The sequence below is a fragment of the Athene cunicularia genome, assembly GCF_003259725.1.
Source record: "Athene cunicularia isolate RWA chromosome 3 unlocalized genomic scaffold, athCun1 chr3_part1, whole genome shotgun sequence".
NCBI lineage: Eukaryota > Metazoa > Chordata > Aves > Strigiformes > Strigidae > Athene > Athene cunicularia.
In genome coordinates, this window is record NW_020799097.1 from 108544577 (window position 1) to 108569832 (window position 25256).

The following is a 25256-nucleotide window of genomic DNA, read 5'->3' on the forward strand; positions in this document are numbered from 1 at the left end:
CCTGCCTGCCTTCCTTCCTTCCTTCCTTCCTTCCTTCCTTCCTTCCTTCCTTCCTTCCTTCCTTCCTTCCTTCCTTCCTTCCTTCCTTCCTTCCTTCCTTCCTTCCTTCCTTCCTTCCTTCCTTCCTTCCTTCCTTCCTTCCTTCCTTCCTTCCTTCCTTCCTTCCTTCCTTCCTTCCTTCCTTCCTTCCTTCCTTCCTTCCTTCCTTCCTTCCTTCCTTCCTTCCTTCCTTCCTTCCTTCCTTCCTTCCTTCCTTCCTTCCTTCCTTCCTTCCTTCCTTCCTTCCTTCCTTCCTTCCTTCCTTCCTTCCTTCCTTCCTTCCTTCCTTCCTTCCTTCCTTCCTTCCTTCCTTCCTTCCTTCCTTCCTTCCTTCCTTCCTTCCTTCCTTCCTTCCTTCCTTCCTTCCTTCCTTCCTTCCTTCCTTCCTTCCTTCCTTCCTTCCTTCCTTCCTTCCTTCCTTCCTTCCTTCCTTCCTTCCTTCCTTCCTTCCTTCCTTCCTTCCTTCCTTCCTTCCTTCCTTCCTTCCTTCCTTCCTTCCTTCCTTCCTTCCTTCCTTCCTTCCTTCCTTCCTTCCTTCCTTCCTTCCTTCCTTCCTTCCTTCCTTCCTTCCTTCCTTCCTTCCTTCCTTCCTTCCTTCCTTCCTTCCTTCCTTCCTTCCTTCCTTCCTTCCTTCCTTCCTTCCTTCCTTCCTTCCTTCCTTCCTTCCTTCCTTCCTTCCTTCCTTCCTTCCTTCCTTCCTTCCTTCCTTCCTTCCTTCCTTCCTTCCTTCCTTCCTTCCTTCCTTCCTTCCTTCCTTCCTTCCTTCCTTCCTTCCTTCCTTCCTTCCTTCCTTCCTTCCTTCCTTCCTTCCTTCCTTCCTTCCTTCCTTCCTTCCTTCCTTCCTTCCTTCCTTCCTTCCTTCCTTCCTTCCTTCCTTCCTTCCTTCCTTCCTTCCTTCCTTCCTTCCTTCCTTCCATTTCTCATGGCCTGAGTTTTCAGGGAGATAGTAAGCTTTATTCTTCAGAATTGCAATGCTGAAATCACTTTGCTGAGAGCCAGATCCTGACAATGATTAACTCAAATTCCCAAGCTGTCATTCATAAACATGACTGAGAGGCTGAAAGCATATTGCATGGACAGGTGCAGATACAGGGATAATGGATGGGTTGTCCTGGGTTGGTGGCTCTCCAAATTCAGCAGCTTTTACCCTGCTGGGTTAGAGCACAAGGGAGAGAGACATACACCTTTCTGCATCCCCTTCTGTATAAATATCCTGAGCTCCCTATGTAAAGGATGGGAGGGCAGCTCAGCAAGGCTGATGCAGAAACACATAAGCACTTTAATGTCTTTCAAACTCATAGAAGCACCCTCCTTAGAGCTCTGACTATGCTAATGATAACCAGCTTTGATTTTGTGTGCCAAAGTGTCTTGGCTTCCCTGGGTGGGATGAGAGATGAAGTTAAAACTTTTTAATATTAGAAAAGAGAAGGCAACAATGTCTAAAATACAGTGTGTAATTCTGTGCAGTGAAAACTGCTGAGTTGTCAGAGGCTGTAACAAGGGGAGTAAATGAAGCTAGGAAATCATCCATACTGTTGAAGAGTTTAGTGTGGCATACCATTCAGAGCAAAGGAAATTAGCTTCTGCATGACACCAGTGACTTCATGATTCATGTTCTTGTTGGAGAAGTAAAAGACAGACCTCCATCTTACTTTGCAATGTCCCCTAGGCTTACCAACTTCTCCATTTAAACCACATTTTAGTTTAAAATTACTTATTTCTGATCTTACTAGGCCTTTTTTCTCTTGCTGTGCCTCTGCGCTAAACCTTGGTATTTACCAGCTTGCATCTCATGAATAACATTACTGTCAAACTCTCCTAGGTTATAATTATATGAAACAAGACTGGAATGGGGAGACACCCAAGATGAAGACACTGTATTCAAGACAAGAAAATGTAACACCTACAAATTACTGGTTTAATCTTCCAACATTTTAGAAAAACATTGATGATAACCTTATTCAACAGGCACGTTTTTATTCTTTGTAGGAACGGAAGCAGAATATACCTAACATGTCTAACAGAGAGGCTTTCTTTCAGGATGTGGAGCTGACCAGCCCCAGGAATCCCTTTTGCCTGGTATCGGATATGCGGGGATGTGTCATGGGCCCTCTGTTTTTTGTGTGTCTGTGCGAGAGAGGTTGCCGAAAAAGCCAGAACTGGTATCTCAGGAGAATCTCTCTGTAGCTGACCCCAGCAAAGGGCATCAGCTGGCACAGACCTTAGTACACTCTCAGTGCTGCATGCAATCAAAATCAAATCTTGGCTTTCAATGTGTTTCCCTTCAAAAACCTTAGCGATTTAACAAGTCACACACTTGCTATTATATTTTAAGTGAATACACTTTCATTTCAAAGATACATTAGATATATAGGCACACTTCTATGCATATCGGACTCAATCATACATCTCTCAGATTCATCAAGCTGCAGTCATTGCAACCCAGGTGAAATTCACGTGTATGTATTTATTGCCATAGAATCACAAGTAAGACAGCAGAGTACTGCACTGCAAAGCAACTCCTATTGTGTGCAGCATACCTCCTCGTGTTGAAAAGCTTCTGAAGCTTTTGAAACGGAATGTTTCTGTAGAGATATATACTTGGTAATTTATACTAGCTGAGGATCTGCCTTGCAGACTTCATTATCCTTTAGTGTCACTTTCTTCCTTTTCTTTTTTCTTCCTTATACTTTGCCTATTTCTTTTTATCCTCCCAATGAAAATGTCAAATACAGAATCCAGTGTAAGTGTTGGACCACTCCACCGATATACAGCCAGTGATAGTACAGCAACCTCTATAGCTTTTTGCTTCAAAGTATGAACTGATCATAAATTCAGGAAAAGAATGTGGCACTAACTGCAGACTTTTTTCTACCCTAATAGAAGCAAAGCTGCTTTAACAAAAAAAAAAAAAGAAAAACACCCAAAAAACCAAAAACCAAACACCCCCCCAAAAAAACAAAAACAAAAACAAAAAGCAAAAGCAAAGCACTTTAGATACCATGTAATACATTCTCAATATACTCTGCTGTGCAAATATTTTCATGCCCTTCTGATAATATATGGGTTTATTAACTATAAATGATTAACAACCATAACACAGGGACTTAAAATCTTTGTGGGTCTTCATTTTGTTAGTTTACTTTATTCTCTCTACACCCTGTCTTACTTAGATTAGTCAGTCCGGCAGTATAAACACCTGAGCAAGAACTGTAATTGTTTGCAGGTTTCAATGTAATTTCCACTTTAAGTGTGAAAGCATAAAAAAAAAATTTCCTAACTGCTGCTGTCAATAACAGTGCTGCAGCTACTGTTCACATCATTTGCAGCTTCTGTCGCAGGAAAGTACATCTGACTCAGTACATAACACAGAACTTGCTATTTCAAGGCAGCCACTGTTTTAGTGGTCAGACATCTACTCAGCCTTGACTTGATAGTCTAAAATAAATATCCTTGAGCAATTGTACGCAAACACCTATGCAGAAAGCAAGTAAAAAACCCCCACTGTTTATACTTCACAGATGCCTAGGAGAAAAAACTCTGTATAACATACTTCTAAACCACTCTGACAATGGCTAAACTGGCTAGTGAAGCCGGAGAATAGTTTTTAAAACACAAAGCACCACATGATCAAGCCCAGACCTCATTTACTTTACCTGTAGTTTCCTCTTAGATAGCACTTTGACAGATGGGTGCCAAATGATGGACCATTTCTGTCATCAATTATTTCAGTCACCTCAGTTGCTCCTTTCTCAAACTGGCATCACTCTTCTGCTGAAGCCTCTGGTATGCTAACACATTAAACAATTACTTTTAATTATCTGAGTCACATATTCAAGTTTGCAAGCTTCTTCTGAGGAGCTTTCATTCTTAAGAGATGCTTCTTATAACAGCTCCATGGTACTGGAGGCAGAAGGAACCAACTGGACAACATCTACATGCTGTTGCTGGCTGCCACACTTGTATGCCAACTTAGGAAGGCTAAACATCATGGGAGTAAAGTTTAGGAGCAGGGGAAAATCAGGAAAGTAACTGAGTTGGAGGTAGTTTCTCTTTATAACAAATACAACATGACCAAATTCGATTTTCTGATACCTTTTTATCACAGCATTGATGACAGGATACAGGTAAAATACTGGTAATAACATTTCTCTCACATAATTCTGCAGGACTGAAAGCAGAATTGGACGAAGTAGCCTTTTTCACCTCCCTTCTTAAGCTGCCTTGTGTTGTTGCTTTACTTTGTCAAATCAGAGATATAGCCTACTGCCCAAATGGTTGCACCTAGCTGCCAGGGTAGAGCTCTCTATTTCCCTGCGATACCATACAAGGGATTTCAAGCACTGCTGAGATAAGAAACCCAAAAGAAAGGCAAGGTGCTGCAAGAGAATGAGTAAGCTTAACACAGGATTTTGAGTTGTATTCCCAGTTGATATTCATACATTGCTGCTTAAAGTAGTTTGCTAAATCTTAAGAAGGATCCCTTCTACTCTGAGAGCAATTTATTTTTGTTTACATTACTTTCTCAAAGCAAGACCTCTAATGACTAAGAGATCTTAATGAATACTAAGGATGCATTACAAAGCTCAACACTGGATTTTAAATCTGTTTTAAATCTTCAAGGAGGAAAATGCCTTAGGCAACTACTGAGTTGCTCACCCTCTCTCACTCTGCAAGGCAGTTAATAGTTAATACTTTGACACAGATGAAGCTATGTTTCCCATCTGAACTTTTGGCCTCTTGTTTCTCATGGATTACCTCCAGATTTGTAAATCAGAGCCTTTTATATTTCTCACAGGCATTTTAGTATCTATAAAAAAAATGCCAAGAATTCTTCTATCCAAGTCCTCTTCCAGGCAAAGATTGTAAAGCAAAACAGCTAATAACCACAGTCTTCCCTGCAAACACTTGGAGCATGCCAACTACAGGTTGTTTGCAAATCTGCAAGAAGCAACATACAAACCAAGTTGTAACTACCCTCTCATGAGATTTTGGCCTGTAAGTGAAAAAGTAGATGTGGCAGCAAGAAGAGTAATGAAAACCCATGGGTTTTGATCCCTTCTCTGTTTCCACGTGCTAAGTACAAACTGAAATCCCTCACTGTAAGAGGCTGCCAGCCCTCTCTTTTGCAATACCCTTGCTAAAGCAGATGCCAATCCAACCAGAAGTAAAATCCCAGCTCTTGTACCATGCCGCAGAGCTCATGTTTGCTGTGGAGCATGAGCTCTCACTGTCAGGAAACCAACCACAGAGAAACCCATCACAGCAGCATATGTCAGTGGTCAACCCTCAAAAAAAAAAACCCCACAAAAAACCCCACAAAAAAACCAACCAACCATGGCAAAGAGCAAAGATAATGATAAGGGCAATAGTTTTACTTTAATCCTGAGTTTTCTTATGAAGTAACGGAACTGGCTGCCACATGTCAGTGTCCCGACTTACGAAACAGCTGTAGTGGAACAGAAACACACAGCAACAGAAGTGCTTGAGGCTTATGAGGCTTCTGTTCTCTCTCCAGAGCTTTCACTGGCATGTTATTCAACATCTAAAAGGCACTAGGAAAGGACTCTAGGATAGCTTTGGAAAGCTATCAAGACCACATAAGGGAAGGTGAAGTGTACTGAAGATACCCCCGTCCTTTACATCTAATGAAAACAGACGGCATCCAGCACTCCCAGAATGAGCTCTTAAGTGAAAAATGTACCTTGCAGGAGCTGTACTTAGCAAGAAGTCTCTGGTTGTGTCCCGCACAGGGTCCTTAGACACTGTGGCCATCTACGCTCAAGTTGCTACACTGATTTTAAAACCCTTTGACTCACGGAGGCTTTTTGAAGAAACATAAAGCAAGATTTTTCTGTTACCAAGAGTCCATTTGCAATGGCACCTAGAGCAGTAAAGTCTATTTTAGTCACCTGAATCACCCCAGTGAGCATTCAGTGGAGAGATGCATAAGAAGGCACCTTTCTAGAGTCCCCCTTTGACCTTGAAGGAAAAATCTAGGGTTTACCTGTCACTTAATAGATCTTCAGATCTATCTGGCTTTAGTAACACTTAGTATATTCAAAGCAGCTCTGCATAGTTTCCATGGAAAATTTTCTAAGCCATGTTGAAATCAATCCCAGGGCTACACTAATTGAACTGACCAGAATTGCCTCCCAAGGAAACAAAAGTCTGTGTAAGTGAGAACGGAGTAAAGTCGAGAGATTCTAACTCCAATATTTGCACAGTGCTGCAGGAAGAAAGGATTCGTTCGCCATTTTCAGCCGCACTAACACTGTAGTCTGCCTGTTTCAGAGAATATACACTCATGCTGAGGAGCTGGCAAATTAGCATCCTCAACAAACCCTCGAGAAGTTAACAAGGATCTGCTGTGAACAAATTCCATTTTACTAACAGGTGCTTTTTGGCAATATAAAACTCTACTTCTTTGCAGAAATAATTATAAAATGTTTTTGCTTAATCCCTAGAAGGCAGACCTTAACTGTTTAATCTAAAGAAACAATCAAAGCAAAATTAAACAAAATTAGCAGTATATGCCCGGAGCACAGTTCAGTCAGGATTTAGATGACCTAAACCACAGATGGATTATTTTTCCCTCTAGTTGCAAGAATGATTTAAACTTTTACTGACCTTCTGAGGTTAATTCAGACATTTTTCTCGAGTTTTCACCACAGTCTACTTATTCTGTGAGCATAAAAACTCCTCCTGAATGAAACAAAACTTCCGCCCTAGAAAAACTGTGCGATAGTAACCATGGATATACTGTGGTGTGTTAAATCGGGATAGGGGTATGTTTTTCCACCTAGTGGCATATCATTCTTTGCTGTATCCTCCCTCCAAACTTGCCATTTCACTTATTAATCAAAGGGTTTTCTCCAGGACTACTCCTTTCACTTTTGCTTTAGGTTGTAACCATGCCAGACAGCTGTGGGTGTAGGCAAGAGGTGATATAATTTGCTTTAAAAAAATTAAAATGAAAACAATTGCTTGCACAGTTACATACTAGCCATTGTGTAAGCTCTTTTGTTCGCCTGTGCCATACAGTGTCATACAGTGTTGCTCATGTTACTTTATGGAAAAGAAAGAGAAGCTTTAAGAGAGATAAAACCCTTCCTCGAATAACATAGTATGATATCTTTACATTGTTCACTCTCCAACTGCAGCCATGCTGCTCCTCTGATAGAGGAGGATCACTCTCTGAATGTTTATCAGAGTCCTTTCTGTAATGCCTTTGTGATTTCAAAAAGAAAACATTAAGTTGCTTCTTGGCAAACAAGCACAAACCTTTGGAAAGCTCCCGCAGTACAAACACAAATGCTCATCATCAAGTTGTGTGGGGCAGACAAGTTGCACTACACATTTCGACAATGCTAAAGAAAGCTGTAAAGAAATCTAAGACTTTATGCTTCAAATTACTGTCACAGCACCAAGGAAGCTTGTTTAAAATTTAGTCTGCGCTTTGCATTATAACGTACCATATCTTTTCTTAACAGAGATCTTAAAATGAGCACGATCAGAGTAACGGAGAGGAGCTTCAAGATGTAATTAAGCAAGCGTCAGAGGAAGGGCTGTGCTTTCCAAACAGCTGGTGTTAAGTCTCCTGAGTGACTCCCTACAAACCCAACCCTTGGCTTGCCAAGCAGCAGTTTGTTTTGGGAGCCAGCAACAAGGCTGTGGCTCGCAAACGTTCCCTCTCCCTACTTACAGTTCAGTGGTGTTGGCAGGGATGTCCCGGGGAACCTGGACCACCTTGCTCTCCTGACAAATGAAGATCCTGCCCATGCAGCAGCAGGCGTGGTGCTGACATCCTGAGCAGCCCACCAGGAAAACCAGCAAACAGATGAGGGCTGGAGACATCTTTGCCTTCACATCTGTGCCCGTCTCCTTCATCTCAAAGGGAGGAATGCAGAGACCTCCCAGACCAACTCCCTGAATGGAAGATCCGCCCCAAAAGCTGGGACGAACCACGTGGCTCTTGGGGGATGACTTCACAGCAAATTTGGGTTCATGGCCCCAGATCCTTTACGGCCTTAGAGTAGGGATGGAGATGAACAATGCTTATTTTCCATGACAAAAGTATTTTATATTTAAAGTGGTGTTGAAATCATGGGCCCCAGCTGAATTAAGCAGGGTGCTTCTGATGCACTGGCTATCTGTGCTGGGAAGAGGTTCTTCCTTCTCAGCTATGCTATTTTGCATGTCTTGATTGGTAAGACCAAGGGACAACAAAGCATTTTTACTTTCTACAGCTAAGGCACATTTGTCCCTGAAGGAGAGGCACTATTTATGCTCCCCGTCATGGATCCAAGAGCTCCCGCTTTTGTGTTGCTCCTAGGCAAAAGAAATGTGTTATTTTTTTATAGGTTATATAATCTATTTGATAGATTAAAAGCTATACAGTCCTAAAGCCAGAGCTAAATAACACGCCTTTATTTTCAACTGTGATTATTCTTCATGCACTTGCTGATTCATCTCCTCTTTTCCTTGGCACCTTTATAGGAACCCAAACAGGAGAAAATGCACGATTCTAATAGTCCTTGTGGACTGGCAAACTAATTTCATCATCTGGAAAAAAAAAAAAAACCCAAAACCCAGAAATGTACAGAATGACTATTTGTAAAAACAGCAAGAGGAAAACAACTTCAAGAATATCATCAAAAGGCCTGCATAATGAGTCCTGTCTTTGAGTCCTTGTTTCTTTTGTTAACTTTTTGACTGAGCTGAAATATCTTTCTTGATACAAATGTTAAACTCCGAGGAAGGGTTCTTGCAAACTCTTTCTTGTCACTGAGTCATGCTGCACCAGGTTATCACCTGGAACCAGGGTCTGTCTACAAGACACCTGACATGAGAATTCTGAGATAGAAAGGTGGGTTTTTTTGCTGGCTTTGTGGTTTGTTTTTGTTTGTTTGTTTGTTTTCTTTTTTTTGGGGTGGGTTTTGATTTTGTTTGTTTTTTCTTCTAAACTGTAAATAGCTGTTTCAGATACACAGAGCTTTTAAATAACGTGCATTTTAAGTGAGTGCTGGAGCTGGATTGCCATGGGTAATTCTGCTGAACTTGACTCATGTTCAATCCTTCACATCGCTCGGAAAGATTTTAATCTTGTTAAAAGCAGCTGTTATGTTGTTTTTATTTTTTCTTTTTGTTGTTGTTGTTTGTTTGTTTGTTGTTTTTCTTCTTCTTTCATAATCAAAAAGTATAAGCAAATGTAATGAGACATAAACCAGCACCACCTCTTCTCTGAAGCATGCTGGCTGAAATATTCCACCATTCTCACCTTTAAAATAAGCCACAAAATGTAGATGTTTCTGAGAGGAGCTAAATATAATTTTAAAAACTAATTCAATTCTTGAAGTTGCCCTAAGAGTTATCCTAATTTTAAGAAATATCACCAAACATTTATTATTTTTCCCCACTCATTTAAGCCTACTCAAGATGAAAACAATAATATTTACACAAAAAAAGGTAAAAATAATCATGACCATCTCATCCTAACAATGGTAGGTTTGTAATGAATTGTAAGAGTATTCATTTAGCTGTATGTGTAAAACAGAGTCCATTTTGCTAAGGTACTTGAATCAGTTTCACAAGAATGACAGTGACTGCTGGAAAAAAAAAATTAAAAAACATTAGTGACATTTTCTTCATGTATGTATCCGTCCTTCTCTCTCCTTTCCTTTAAAATCTTAGACCTTATGAAATGAGTACTACCTTTTGTTTCCTTCATGCTCCATGGGATCAAAACTGCAGAAGACCACCCTATGGTCAAAACCCCTCCCATTTAGTAAAAAAATTGCTGTAGCCCACTATAGGTTGGACTTGCTAGACACATCAGGATTTAAACAGATGGCAGGAAGACAATTGATTTGAGGCTTTTCTGTTTCTGTCTTTTCAATAACAAGTCTCTAGTTTCTACAGCTGTAGACTGAAAGTAGGCTGGAAAAAAAACCCCCAACAAAATAAAAGGTGAAGCTTGATGAATATATAGAGCACAAGAACATTTGGTTACAAATGAACGTAAGCCATATCCTTTCATCCTGAAATACATCAATATAAATGGGCATGTTATACTGATGAAATGGAAAGTAATATTTATGACATAGTTTAAAAAGTGGTAACATTCTCCGAATGTCAAAATAATTTGCACTGATATGAAGACATTGCAATTTGATTAACTTTGGGTTTCATATTTCAAACTGCAAAATTTGTTTCAGATGATAGTAATGATTCTTCTATATGCAAAAGTCAGGAGATAAAAAAAAAAAACCCAAACCAGTAGGGCTTACAAGAGATCTTTCCAATTATTAGTTATTTTCAAAACTATACCAAGTGTGCTTTATTTTAACACAACTAGTAAAACATAGACTTTTAAAATATCAGGTCAGGTCCAGAAGCACATCATGAGCGTAATGAAGAAAAATTGGAGGGAGGTTGACTCCTTCCTGATTTTGTTTCGTGAGGCCATTTTGTCAGTACAATACACATTGCTCCACTTTTATTTAAAATAGTTAAGACTGAGATCATTAAATAATTTAAAAAAACCCAAACCCCAAGATTCTTTTGAAATACCATGGAGATGAGACTGAGGGAAATACACAGTTATCATTAAATTCAATAAAATCAGAATAGTATGCAAAATGGAACTGACATTTCATTCATAATTAGAGCAAATACTAATTCAGGAGCAAACTAAAATTTAGAAGGATTTCTGAGTTGTTTTATACATATGATCCAAGGTCTTGAAGGATAGACTCTGCTGCCTATTAATTTTTTCAACTGCCAATTTCTCTCCTGATTTCTATTCATGACTGTCACATGACACACAGCCACATATGACTACAGTCCCCTGGATGGATTAATCAGCTGATGAATCTCTCTCTACCAGTTCAGAAGTACAATCGTCTCCTATCAGGAATAAAATACATGTAAAGGAAGGGAAAAAAGTGCCAAGATACCTCCTGGTCTCTTGGAGGTTGCATTCACAAGTCCTCCTTGAACACGAGGTTAGAGCTACAACTATGCCAAAGGACCTGTAGCAGGGGATCCAGAAGAGCTACTTAAATCTAGTCATAAATACGCCCCACATCTTTGTGCCACCACAGAGTTTCATACTTTTTCCTCAGTAGCTTGTTAAAAGCAATGCTGAAGTACATACTGCATAAAAGTATGACCTGCCCCAGCTACGCACTCTACCACCTTCAGATCATCAAACGTGCTAGCAGCAAGGACCTATCTCGTGGAGACGGCCGACTACGATGCACTGTCATTGCGATACATACTGTTGAAAGTACAAATGCAGAGATGATGGTGCTTTCAGATATTTATAAGAGCCTTATCTTTGCATCCATTTGCAGAAGAACTATGCTCCAGCTGGCAAATTGGCCTTAAGAGTGTAAACTGTTTTCCTGAGTAAGGAAACAGAAATTTCCCCAAATTGAAGCACTGTAGCAACAGACATGCAATTAAGTGAATTATGACAGCAACTCAACGATGATATTATAGATTATGAAATTAGATGGCTTCTGGGATAAACAGTTAATTCAAAGTTATATGGTCACCAAGGGATCGTTTTTAAGACACTAGTAAAGGAGACTGGTTGATAGGACTGGCTTCTAACATCAGCGCTGGCCTCTAAAATTAACGTTGGTCTAATTCTGCAAGCACTGAGCCAGAGGGACCAAGGGATTTTGCAGATCTGATGAAGCAGCAGTTCCTGTCCTGGGTCACACCATTGTCTGGGCTGATGAGGATACAGAGGGAAATAAAATGACCCACACCAGCTTTCTCCCTCTCAGTAAACTTGCTCCAAATATACTGAAATGACTCTAAGTCCTTCCACCACGGTGCAGATGTGGTTGGCTCAGCATCTAAATCCAGCTGTCAGAGGTATGGGAACAATTCTTTTTCATAAGGCAGGAAGCTTACTGGGTGTTGGAGTGTATCAACCACCAGGCAAGCAAGTTCGCAGCAGTTTCTGCTTGTGTTTCTCTCCTTTGAAACACAACATGACAGCTAATTAAGTAAATACTCTTTCTGGTGATGTTTCCCAGCCTCAGAATAGTGTTTAATTACTGAATGCCACTGCAACACCGCCTTTACTTAACCATGAGAGTTCTGTAAAAACATGTAGGCAAATAAATCGCCTGTATGAACAGATGACGTACCAACCACATCCAACAAGAAGTTTATTCTTGAAAGAATAGAGATTTCTTGCTCTTTTGATTATTTCCAGCACATAGGTTCTCCCTATAGGTTTACAGGCAGGAATAGCATCTATTGTCCTGACTACCATGTTATGATCAGAAAAAAGTGTTTTCTATCCATAAAAGCTTGCAGTGTGAGACATAACAGACACCTAAGAGGAAATTAATAAGGAGTTTGACACATCATTAATTTACTTCTTGTGGATGACCATCTTGGGTTTTAAAACAGCAGATCACTGAGGCCAACAGACCATTTATCTGATAAAAATGTGTTTTAGGCTTCTTTCCAGAAATAGTATTTCTGAAAAGATTTTTTTTTTTTAGCTTTGTCTTTTTCCATGAATAGGGATTATTTTTAAATACATTTGAATGACCAGACTTTATCTGTGCCCTTCGTGTTGAGAACACGAAACATTAAACTAGCCTAATAAAAGCAGTAGTTTATGTCTCCTCAGTTCTTTTAGCCAGCTGCTTGCATGCAACCTTCTCTAAAACCAGAGTGAAATGGAGATAGTAAATTAGCCACCAGAGGGAGTGCATTCACTCGAGAAAACACACCAGTATGAGGAAAGGATTAGAAACTGTATGGAATTATGCTCAAGCAGATTTCGTGTGACTGTCTGGCTTTTGACTTCAAAACTTGGCCTTATTAAATAACACCTCTGCAGACTGCAGAGCAGCACGCTGCATGGCATCATGCTTAATGCAGCAATAACGGACCTCATTGTATCTCTTGCTTCCCTACTCTTATCGACCACCCCTCTCCCTAAAACCTAATTAGAATCTGATGTAAAAGGCCCTGCCCATCTCTTTGACTAGGGAAGGACACTACCCAGTGCAGAAGGGCCTTGCACACTTCTAGTGGGTTTTTTTGACACTTCTCAGCAGTGAGCATGTGCTCGTGTTATGATCTGGAGGACCAGGGGAATTACAACTTTATTTCATTCTGCCCCTGTACTTTTATGGCTTTGATGGCTGATGAGCTCCCACCCAGCCCTTTACCTATGTGATTTTTTCAGAGGCAATCTGAGGATATAACCACCTCATGTATTTTCAGACCACGGGAGATATATGCAAGAGACAACACTAAAGTCAGTGAATAATCTTTGCCACCCCATCTAGTACTGCTCCCTAGGTTCGGGTCTGTTCATCCCCAGTCGATAATAAAAGATGCAGCCCATCTGCTAGGTTTCTATCACATGTCTGTAGAAGCACAGTTATAGGAGTACTTTTTCTTTGCACTGTCCGTGAGTGGGTTTGACTAGACCAAAATAATGCACTAGAGACACCGAAGCCTACCTAGAATTGCACTTTTCATCATATATTCTTCCCTGACACCTTTCCCAGCCAGCAAAGAATATCTGGAGGCCAGAGATGTGAGACAAGAGAAACCTTGTGTAACTGTAGTGTCAAGTAGACCTGCCTATTTTCACCTTGAGGACAGTCAAGCAGTGGCACAGGTTGCTAGAGAGGTTGTGCTGTCTCCTTCCATGGAGGTTTAAAAGACCAGACTGAATAAGCCCCCGAGCAAGCCAGTCTGACCTCACAGCTGACCTCACTTTGAGCAGGAGGTGGGACCAGAGACATCCTAGGGTCCCTTTTCCACCTGAATTCTTTTGTGATTCTACTTATGGATCAGAAAAAAAAATATCTCCCTAGGGTGTTTAAAATAGAGGCTGACTATTCATGCGTTTCCTCAAACCTACACTGTCAGTTGCTTTTGAGCATGGTTACAATACCCAGCTATTAGCCTTTAATCCATATATAAAGGAAAGATGTTGTCAGCATATAAAAATAGGCTGGCAATGCTTCCTGACCACTATTTCCAAATTCATGAGCTGCCATCTAGGAAGCTATGGAGTTTAGCATCAAACCTAAACTTCTTACTCACTGAAATTCAAGAGGCTATTCATACTTTCAAGTACATTTTATTATGAAATAAAATGAATTAAAGAAACTTTACCCTAATGATGCCTCCACAACATGTCACAGAATTAGCATCTCCTATTAAAGAAAGAGAGCATCTTGGCAGAGCATACATGAGGAGTTCCAAGGATTGAAGTACAGAGATATCTGTAAAGAGAAAACTTGCTTAACTCCTCTAGTATTACAACCTGCCCACAGACAGTGTTAACAACCTGTTGTTTGACCAGAGAGAAATGAAGTTTGCTGAAATCCATTCAGAATGGATGAGCATTTCAGGCACTGAAATGCATTAAAGAGGCCTGAAATGGAAATATCTTTACAGCATACCATAGGTCTCTTAACTATACACTTCTTATGTCTTTATTTTCAAGATACACTGCAATGTGTAAAACTTCTTTTCTTGACCTCATACAGTTTAGGAGAAACTGTCTGTGCATGAGAAAAGGAAGAGCTCAGCCCTGATTGATACATGAAAGACACTAAATATCCTTCCGGGAAAGTCATTCCATTCTGACAATACAAAAAGAAAAAAAAAAAAAAAGAAAAAAAGAAGAAAAGAAAAAGGAGAGGTAAGAATGACAAATTAACATTTGTTAAGGCCTCTAAAGAAAATGCAAATGACTAACTGATCCCTGTAGCAGATTGAAGAAAGAGAAAAGAAAAAATGAAAGCATTGTGCAATTAGTATAGGTTATTAATATTGATAGAAGAAGGCTAAAAATGTGGCTCAATTACTTTGCAAGTGTTACAGTGTGTTGTATACTTCTTACCTTCATGACAGGTAGGCTAAATAAGCTGCCTGAGGTGATAATTAGGAGCCAAAGAGTCACCTAGTGTTTTTTAACACTATACAGTGAGAATGAATATTGAAAATTTGTTTTAAAGAATCCCTAGAAGGGCATCCAAGGTTTCTCCTACTTTTACTGAAGCTCTTACGGCAAATTAAAATAATTATTTTACTGCATTTGGTGACTGATGTGAAACTACATCAAAACCTAAATGTTGATCTGATCTCTGGCAGCCATTTTCCTCTTCCACTCTTCCCTGCTTTTCCCACTGGGACTCCTCAGCTGCTGCTGAACAGTACTATTTTCCACAAACAGATTCACTGAAGTTAATAAGATTATTCATGGAATAAGGTTCTGCCAAACATGACATGAAAAATTCAGAATCTACCCCTTAGTGTATAAAATAATGAAAAATGACACATGCACTTAAATGTAAGCAAATGAAAGGAAATCTGGGCATGTCTACATCTTTATGCAACTGGAGTCCTTGGCAAAATTAAAAAGAAGCGGGTTCCAGTTGCTTCAGCAAGCCTGAATTGGTGCTATAAGACTGTCCAGTGATATATTCCTCCTTGGAATAGTTTTCCATTGACAGTTTTTCTGCCAGGGAGCAGGCTATTGCATGGAAGGTGACAAAGAAGAGCCTCCTATTCTTGATCTGCGTGTAAGTGCTCTCAGCACACAGGGAGCAGGTCATGGCTCTCTGCAAAAGGAGGCGAAGAATAAGGTCCTGCCATTGCTCTTAAGGCAAAGAAAGAAATGGCAGGTAGACTAATGAGATTCTGCAGATGATGAAAGAGAAGCTTCTCCATCTCTCTCAGGTACTTTATAGTCCTCATTACCATGCTATCAAAGTGCCTCACAATTCTAATGCCTATTTTTGTCCCCAGTTCTGTAGCACAGAAAGACCTCTAGCATCATCTTACAGCTGATGCTGGTTAAATGTCAGGAGAACAAATGGCACATCCACAGCCTGGTGGCGGGTGGCTCCCCCAGGGTGCAGAGCAGAGGTCCCCGGAGGCTGAGCCCAGGGAGGCGCAGGTCTGTGCACAACAAGTATATCCCCACAGTGATATGCCCAAGCCAGGAAGCTGTACTTCAGGGCACACAGAGGACTCCTGGCCTCTCCCTGGTCCACCCACAGCCACTTTTGGCATCTGCACTGTGATTCTCTGCACATCCAGCTGTGACCTGGTAAAGAGAAGCAGTGCTGCTGCCTGTGCCCTAGGGACTCCCTGGCATCCACTGAGGGAAGCCTGGGGAAGGATAGAGATGCACTGAGGTTCCCCCGAACATCCCAGTCAACACCTCAACTTCCCCTTGTCTATAAAAACCACTGTTGAAGTCCCAACAGATGTATAGTTACTCGGACTGAAACCTGGCCAGTGTACCAGAAGGTCCTGACCTTTGTAGGAAAAAAAAGTGTTAACAGATTTGTGACCACCTGTATACCCTGACAGATTACAGGTCTTCACTCAGAAAGGCTCTTCTGGCTGCTACCACCCTTATGACAGTGCTGGGATATGGGTCACTGATGGGTTGGAGGAGACAAGTGTTAGGTATCCAGAAAAGATTTAAATCTATTGAACGCTGTAAACGCAAAGCAGAAAGAAAAGCCATACTCCACCAACATATTTCATTTTTCTTACCTTTGCTACAGTTTTCCTTATCCTTTTGTCTCACGTGACATGGTTTTTAGCATGATATAATAGATCAACAAATGACACACCCTGTTGTGTTACATCTCTCTGAGATGAAACAAAACAAGTAACTCTTGGACTAAGCTGACAACAATTTAGGCACAACAATCCAAACCCAAACTGCCTGCGGAAAGCTGGAAGACTGTTTTACGTTTCGTGATCACCTTCCTTTGCCGTTTTTAAGATGGACCTCAAAAGCAAAGCACAATCTGTTAAACACTGCCAAATCAAGTGGTGAAGACCACACCCTGGCTAATTATTGCTATTTTAGGAGAAATTCAAAATGCCTGGAGGCCAGATTGCTCACAGTTGAGGTTTTGTACCATGGCTCTTAAAAAGAAGTATCTACATGCATTTTTTCAAGCCTGTTTCTGCATGTGCTCCAAACTGGACAGAAATCTCATTAGGACTCATTAGTTCACACTTAGTGCTAACCAGTCTTACTCATATAGCTCCTGACTCGCCTGGTATGTGGGAAAAGTGACCTTGCCTCTGCTTGTAAAATAACGTGTGGTGTGCCCTTGGAGAAAGAGCGCCACATTGCCAGCCTCGGGGATTGTTGCTTGCCTAAATACAAAACAAAAGAAAATTGCTTTGCACCCTCCCAAACCACAGCAGCTTTGGGAAGTAGAAAGAAGGCTGCTGGCCACATATCACACAGAATGACTGAAAATTTCCTTATAGATTGCCCACCCCAGCATAAACTGTTAAACCTGGGCTTGCAGTGCTGTCCTCAGGAGCCAGTTATGCTTGTTTGCTGCTCTGCATGAGCATAGCAGCTTCTATCTACTCAGGATATGGGGCTGCTCTTTGGACCAATTTAAGCTTTCCATCCCTTCCATGCATGGCAGTGTAACCATAAGGGTTAGTGAAGATTTATTACCAAACTGTATTGACATTCACCAAACTCTCAAGGTTTTCTACTTTTGTGCTATCTCCCACAGCACCTATAAACACTTCATCGTCTATGCAAAAAACATGAAGCAAACCTGATTCCAACAACGGATCCATCGAGTTGGTGTTGACACGCTATTTATACCAGCTGAAGACGAATGTGACAATAAAAGAAATGGAAAAGTACCAACAGCATGCAACTAACATTATGGAATATGAAGGGATATAAATGAGAAGGAGCCAGGTCATATTTCCCTTGACTTCAGCGCAGCTGTGCCAGAGCACCACTGCTGAAGATTTGGCCTGCAGCAGCCTGGATAAACAGCTTGCCTCTGGATCAGAGCAGCAACAGCGAGACATTAAAAAGGCAACAAATCTCAGAGAACGGTGGTACGGATGCACTGCTAGGCTCTAATATAATCAGGTTTTATGGAGAGCTTTCCATTGCTTGCTCTTAAGGCCTAATTGCAAGGCATTATCTGGCCAAACAGTGTATGAAGTAGCACGTAATAATGATTGCCCGCAGGAACCTCAGGTAGTGTAGCACACAAGATGAGGAGCTATTCTTACCTCGCTTATTACCCAGGAGCTGATTCAAGGAGTAGTTACAGTTGAGCCATTAAGCCACTGGTCACCTTAATATATCTCAATTCAAATTCATTATAGGAGTGATTTTACCAAATGCTAGCAGTGACACTGAACTGTGGGAAGAGGATTGAATTTTGAAAGAGGAAGAAAATGACTAAAAAAGACTCTCTGGGGGAAAAAATGACACTTTAAGAAATTAAAATCTTTAGCCTCTGCATGGCTGTTATGCAACCCTTCTGTACCAGCGTAACAGTAGGCACACCTGTGCCTAAAGCAAACAGGATGAATAACAGTCAAGGTGCATGAGCCACTATAAAGGTTTATAAAATTTGGGGGGAAACAGAAACCCAGCCCAAACGTACCCTTCAGATAAGATACATGGCCAAATCTAAAGCTAGCATCAGCTGACAGAGCACCAGAAAGTCATCCAGCTTCTGTGCAGAAAGCATGCCAGCTCCAGCAGCAAAAAGTTCCCAAGGCTGATCATGGCCGATGTTCACACTTTCACATCCTACTACAAACTCTGGCTTTCGTCACTGACAGACCACAGCTGTTGTAGGGAGCATTCTCCAATGTGTGTAGGAGAAGGTGACATTTCTGCCATGTATGAAGGTGACAGCACCAAAGTTAAGCCTTGCATCTGTAAATAGCTCCTGTTTCATTCTTTTTCTTCTTCTTTGTCTCTGACTGACCTGTCAGAGGGCAATGTGGCACATTTCTGGCAGCAAGACAAGGCATAGGAGTAAATACTGTTTGCTCCTGCTTAGTCTTCAGATCCCGTGACGAGATTAGAGTGCCAGATTAATTTTAAAAAATTCAAACATTTCTCAGATACAAAATGCTGAATCCACCCCATACTGCAAAAAGCCTGAAACAATAGATCCCACAGTCCCAGCTGTACTTGGCTTCTCAGCTCAATCTAATTCTGAAGTCAGATGCCACCTTCAAAGGGATCTGACTATGGCACAGCATGGGAGAGGACCAGGCCTGATGCAGAGAAAGGTCCAGCATTCAACTTTTCTTCCATTTATTTTTAAATGCTTCTTCCCAGGAAGAGGACGGGTAGAGGCTTGTAGAAGATGGTTAGCTCCAGAAACATCATTAGAACAGGCAGAGGGAGAAATGATCACACTGGGCCACATTCACAGACCTTCTAGTGATAAAGATATCCCTTAGAAAGCTTCTCTTACTGACTGCCCTACAAGGCTGGTGACAGTGACTGCTCTGTGCTGGGAAGGATCAGAGGGGCAGTGAGGGCAGATAATACAATTGCACTGGTTAACCTCAGCTCTAGATGAGCAGTAACCTATTGCAAAAACCAAATGGCAGTCACTCAGGAGGCCTAAGAGAACTCAAGAGTCAAGTAATTGAGTTACAAATGGCAATTATGTAAGCATATTAACCGCTTAAAATGCCCTCCAATCTAAAGAATGCGTGTAGTGACAATCCTTGAGAAAAGGTCCAGAGGAGACCTGGGGAATCACAGGTCTGTAATCATGATGGCAACCTTGGGTAAATTAGCAGAAACTGTAATAAAGGATGCAGCTACAGAGCATGGAAAAATGCCAGAGTTGTGAGGAACTGCAAAGGGAAATCCTGCCTTACAGATCCTTGAAGGGAGATCTAGTTGATACAGTCTATTTGTATTTCCAAAAGGCTTTTAAGGAAGCAAAATAGCTGTGGGAGAAATGAGACAATTCTGATCCGGACAAAAAAATAACTAGGACACAGGGGTCAAAGTGAAGAGGTTGGAAAAAAGGCACTGGTTTAGAAGAATTTGGTACAAGACTACAAAATAAAGAGTGGCATGGAAGTGATGGATGAGAATCAACTTTTTTACCATCTCTTGCATTCCAAGAACTAAGGGGCGTCACATGAAGCCCCTTGTGTTTTTTAACACAACAGGATAGCAGGCCTGTGTAATTTCTTCATAAAGTATATTGTGGGTGCAAGAGAGGACACTGACTCAAGGAAAGATTGGATGATTACCTGGAAGAGAGATGATTTAGGGTTGCTAAATGAACAAAGAACAAGAGACTTAGGAAATCCCCAGAGCTGTATGAAGTTGGAGGCTGAGAGAATATTAGGGGAAGGTATTTAAGTTTGTCTGCTCTTCGTGAGACTGTAAAATGGTCAGTCCTGACTTAAAGAGAATTAGCTTTCTACAGTAGGGGAGAACCTTCTACTGTGTTAATCAGAATTCTTTAATCTCCTAAATTTTCTCCCTGAAATACTCACTGTCCTGTATAGAAGTTATAGCACTGAAATATGCAAGTACTGATAATTCTAGAAATGGGAGAAACTTTCTGGTAGTTAGCTCTTGAGTCATATATCCCTACTGCCTCCAGATTCATGTAAGGACAGCGGTTCATTACTAAGAGTTGAAATCATTGCTTGCCAAGTACATGTCTAATTTTATGCATTTTAACTGTTTCATGCATACCAAAATGACAACTCATGCTTAAACTTGGATATTTGCTTGAGAATATTCATTCGTTAGGGGCTTCCACTGGCAGGGGACAGCTTCCCCTGTTTTAAAGAAATGTATCAAAGGATTTTCCTTTTCCTTCTCCGTTGTTAAGCTAATCTACTTCTGAGCACCTATAACTGAAATACCACCTCTGGTCTCTTGGTGCACGGAGTAAACAAGGGAAAAAAGATCTTTCTCTGATCATTCACTTCAAGTTTGTTTGCAGAAGAAGGAAGTAAGCCCATCTGATCTAAGATGTGCAACAACCACAGCCCTGCCTTAAGCAATATTAATACCAAATTGTCACAAGCATAGAAATTGTCAGAGCAAAATTCAGCTATGAAACACATCATTGTATGTCCCCTGCCCTAGGTTTTCTTACAGAAACACTGTGCCATAAGACATTACATGCTCTTTTGATGTTTTCTTTTTTCAGACTGGTAGAGAAATTAATTTGAAAATTGTCTTTGCTTTGGAGGCTGTAACAAAATTTCTCTGTTCAGTGAAATATCAAGATAAAACGCAATGCTTTTTTTTTTTTTTTTTTTTTGAAAGGGAGAGAGATGTTTTTAGGAACTGTGGAGTTCCCTGAAAGAAAAAGGCTTAGCGAATAAAATGTTCAGAGGCAAATGCTTCGATTCAGTATTTATGATGTCTTTTAACTTTATGGTTTTTATTCTTTGATAAAGATTCACTGAATTTAGTGGTTCCACAAAATAATGCACTGCTAGCAGTTTGTATAGAAACAGTACATGAACTACTACATTTCCGTTTAGAGCTCTGCAATTATCTCTGAGCCCTGCTATGTACCTGATGTTCATGCTATTTGCCAAGCCTAAACAGGGACCAACTACGGTGCTAGGCTATGGATTTTTTGTTCATTAATATTTACCCTGTGTTTTTTGGTTTTGTTTTAGCCTAATTTTTACTTAGTCCATTGAGTCTATGAGACATTTTGTCAATCAATGATGATGTTATTTTGCATATGTGGCACTCCTTGCCCTTGTGTCTCTAACAACTATGTTAGCAGAATACATGGCCACAGCCTCTGGGAAACTAAAAACAAGTTTGCATATACAATCCTACCCTTTTTAAGGCTGCTTCAACTTCTAGAAGACTCCCTTGACTTGGATACATCAAGCTCTTACTAATAAGGTGGTTTTGTTCCCTGAAACCAAGGTGTTCAAAACTTGCCACTGGGAATGAAAATTTTCAGCTGAGTGCAGCTGTCCATCCTCTTAAGAGTACTGCATTAAATTATTTTTCATAGGATTACACTTATTTTCCCTAGGACTGTAATGCCCACTGCCACAACCAGGTTAACTTACATTAAAGCATGCCAGATGCCACAAGCAATGACACTTCTGGTGGGACATAGCAGCAAAATAGCTGGTGCAGACCACACAGTACATTGGTTGGTGAGCATGTCTTGTTGTTTTCAGTTATGTTTTATGATCTTGTGTGGAGACAGGACTTGAAGAGACCTATGAAGAGAGAGGAGATGATGTCTTCCCTGGGGAAGGTCTGGGTATGCTCCAGGAGAGAAGGCTGCAGCCATGCAGGGTATGGTGGCAGCAGCAGCAGAGAAACAGCACAGCCCGGGGCTAGAGGCCTGCAACACAGGCAGGGGCTGCAGCAGGAGATGGGAAGCAACCAGTCCAGCTCCAAAGGGGACAGAAAGACCCCCAGGAAAAAGAAGAGGCTGGGCAGAGTTTGCTGCCATTGTGACAGAAACCAAGCCTAGAAATACAGATCAATTTGTAAGGGCATAGCATGTGGAAGAACTGTGTATAAAACTTAAAAAAAATATTTTCTATTTTATTTACTTTGGTATTTCTCTATTTAAGAAAAAAACCCATAGTTTATTTTCTAATAAAAACTGCCTTTTACATTTTTAATTTTTTTTTTGTTTTGTTTTGTTTCCATCTCCTTTGAGACCTTCTCATTATCACAGATACTCAAAACCCTGGCCAGTTGGAGTTCCCATCTCCCAGAAGCAGCAAGATCTCTGTGTCAGGAGATAATACACTGACACATGCACAGCCTCTGGCTTTGTCACCTCTCTTGTCATCTGCTTATGGAAAGTCTGGAGCTAAGCAGCACAAAAAGGATCAGAGCTCCAAGTTGTCAGCTCACTTTGGGGCACTTTACTCCTGAGGTTTGCATATTCAACATTCTGCTCCTATGTGGTGCCCCTCCAGAACTGCCTTAGATATCTGTCAACTTATTGAGTTGGTCTGAACATGAATTGAAACTCTGTTGGAGGCAGGGCTTGATGGAGAATCACATAATAAGGGACTATGATCGAAGAATTACTGCATTTGATAAACAGTCAGAAAGAAAAGGAAGGATGGTGGCAAAGTGTTAATGTTCAGACTCCTCAAAATAAATACATCATCAGGGTTAGCAGTTTCTAATGAATTCGGTGATTCTATTTAGCAGTGGAAATGCTGTTTGCTGCTTGGCATTTCAGTGCTTACATAATTTATAGTCTATTATTTGATAATATATTGAAGCAGGTTGTTGTCTTTGGCACCATCAAAGCTGTCTGCTAATTCACTGCTTGACCTTCTCTGCATGCATGTAAAATGGAAGAGAAGTGGTGCAGGGCACGCCGAGGCAGTTCCAAAAATGGCTTAGTGTTCAGACAGTTTGATTTGGATTAACCTCACCACCAAACTATAGTTTTATTTATACATGTTTTGGAAAAAATACCAAACAGGTGGTAGAGCAATATTTTAAAAAGACTGACACATTTCTGTTCCATTTGCCTTCTCAGCCAAGTGTCATTTTATAACTTAGGTGGTGAAAATGTACTGGCATTAGGGTGTAACTGGACACGTCATGCTTCTACCCTGTGTCTATAAGTCATCTATGTAGTCAAAGGTGTCCTGTCCTGAGTGTTCAAAACTGTTCATCCCTGACAACAAGAGCAGATATGTTAATAGCCAGCACACATATGGGGAGAAGGACTCCGCTTGTATATAGGAACATTTACAGAAGTATTTCAGCTTCTGGATGCTGAACATAAACAGTTTGCATCCAGTTTTCAGAAAAGTTAAATGTTAGATGAAAGGAATCAGCAGATGATGCAGAAGTCACCAAAGTACCATGAAGAACAGAAATCTCAATTCTGACAAACATTTTGCTTCATGTGTTCCATATAATGGGGAGAATAGAAAGTATTGCTAGAATGTGACAAATGGAAGAAAGCTGTAAGGCTGTCCATTGCTGAGGGCTCCCCAGTAGTAACAAGCTGCTCAGCATACCCTGCAGTAAGCAGCCAGGGGACAATTTGAGTATGCCACAAAGTCAGTTCTTCAAACAAGAAGAATCAGTTTTTAAGCCCCAGTAGATTCCCATTGACTTCAGTTTGGACTGCAAGAGTCGGGACTCTATTTGCAGATATAGGAAAAAAAAAACAACAACAAACCAACAAAAAACCCCCAAACCCAACCAAAAAAAACCCAACTCCAAAAAAACCCTTACAATACTCTGCTGGTGCAAGCTCACAGAAGGGCATATACAGAAGTTTGCATAATGTGACAGAGCTGTCACCCATTCTGCTCAGGCTTCACCCTACTGTCCACATTGCTGTTCAACTACCCCAAACTGAAAGCACATCACAATATTTCTTTTTATTTTTCATTTCAGTTTTGTGTCTAATCTGGTAGAAGAATAAGTAGAGCAATGTACTGAGAGAGACAAGGAAAATTTAAATAACTTGTTAGTGCCAAAGTCATTGAAAGGGTTATTTAATCAGGGATGCCTGGTAGGGGCATAAGATGGAGAAAGCTACACTGTGGCAGGGATTTCTTGATGCTCTTTTCCCCAGGCATGACTTTTCTTTTCCCCCGTGAGTCACTTTTATGTTTTAGAGAAACAGTTGTGAGCCACAAATACATGTTAACTGGAATTGATCAAGGACAAAATGAATAATTTACTATCTGAAGAAGAGATCATCTATATTGCTACAGACTTTTTAGCAAAGATTTTTTTCCCTGATGTTATAGCCATCCTGTTTCAGCTGCATTTACATGTAGCAAGAATGTTGCTTTGTTTCTAAACTGGCACATCCCAGCAGAATTCCCCACCTTTTTTTTTTTTTTGTTTCAGTGCTTCTGATCTTAAAAAGCATGAATTATTCACAAAGAATTCCATACATCTTCAAAACATTTCTGTTAAATAAAACTGCATATTTAATTTTTCCACCCGTTGATTATCCACAATGAGGAATAATGATTTGAATTGCTGAAGATGATAAATCCCAAGCAGCTGTCTACATACGGCTACATCCACCCCCCTGCTTTTTGTCAGACCTGTTCCCAGGTCTGACAATTTTGTGCTACTTTGGCACAACGACTTATATTTTTATAGGTTGCTCTATTACATCTACTTCAGTGATAGCAGTATCAAAAGTTTTTTATTAGTCAAACTCAAAACAACAGAGTAAAGGGTTGAATAGGACATGAGAATTCTTCAGGCAATCAAGGAAAAGTTGTGAATAACTAAGCACAGGCAACTTAACACAATATATATATAAATAAAGCCAGAAAGTCAACATGAACTCTGCCATTTTTTGCTGATCCTCTTTTAAAGTTCTCATTTTAAGATATACAAAAACTCTATAACTGCAATTGAAAAA

The 25256-nt window shown here is 40.5% G+C and overlaps 1 protein-coding gene across 1 annotated transcript in view; it reads right to left on the reverse strand.

The window, feature by feature from the left end:
* Positions 1 to 7945, reverse strand: part of FSHR (follicle stimulating hormone receptor) — an 86951-nt gene extending 79006 nt beyond the window's left edge. Inside the window, exon 1 of the mRNA XM_026845328.1 lies at positions 7745 to 7945. Coding sequence (XP_026701129.1) covers positions 7745 to 7929 — 185 coding nt within the window. The 5' untranslated portion in view covers positions 7930 to 7945. The remainder of the gene's footprint in view (positions 1 to 7744) is intronic.
* Between the last annotated feature and the right edge of the window lie 17311 nt (positions 7946 to 25256).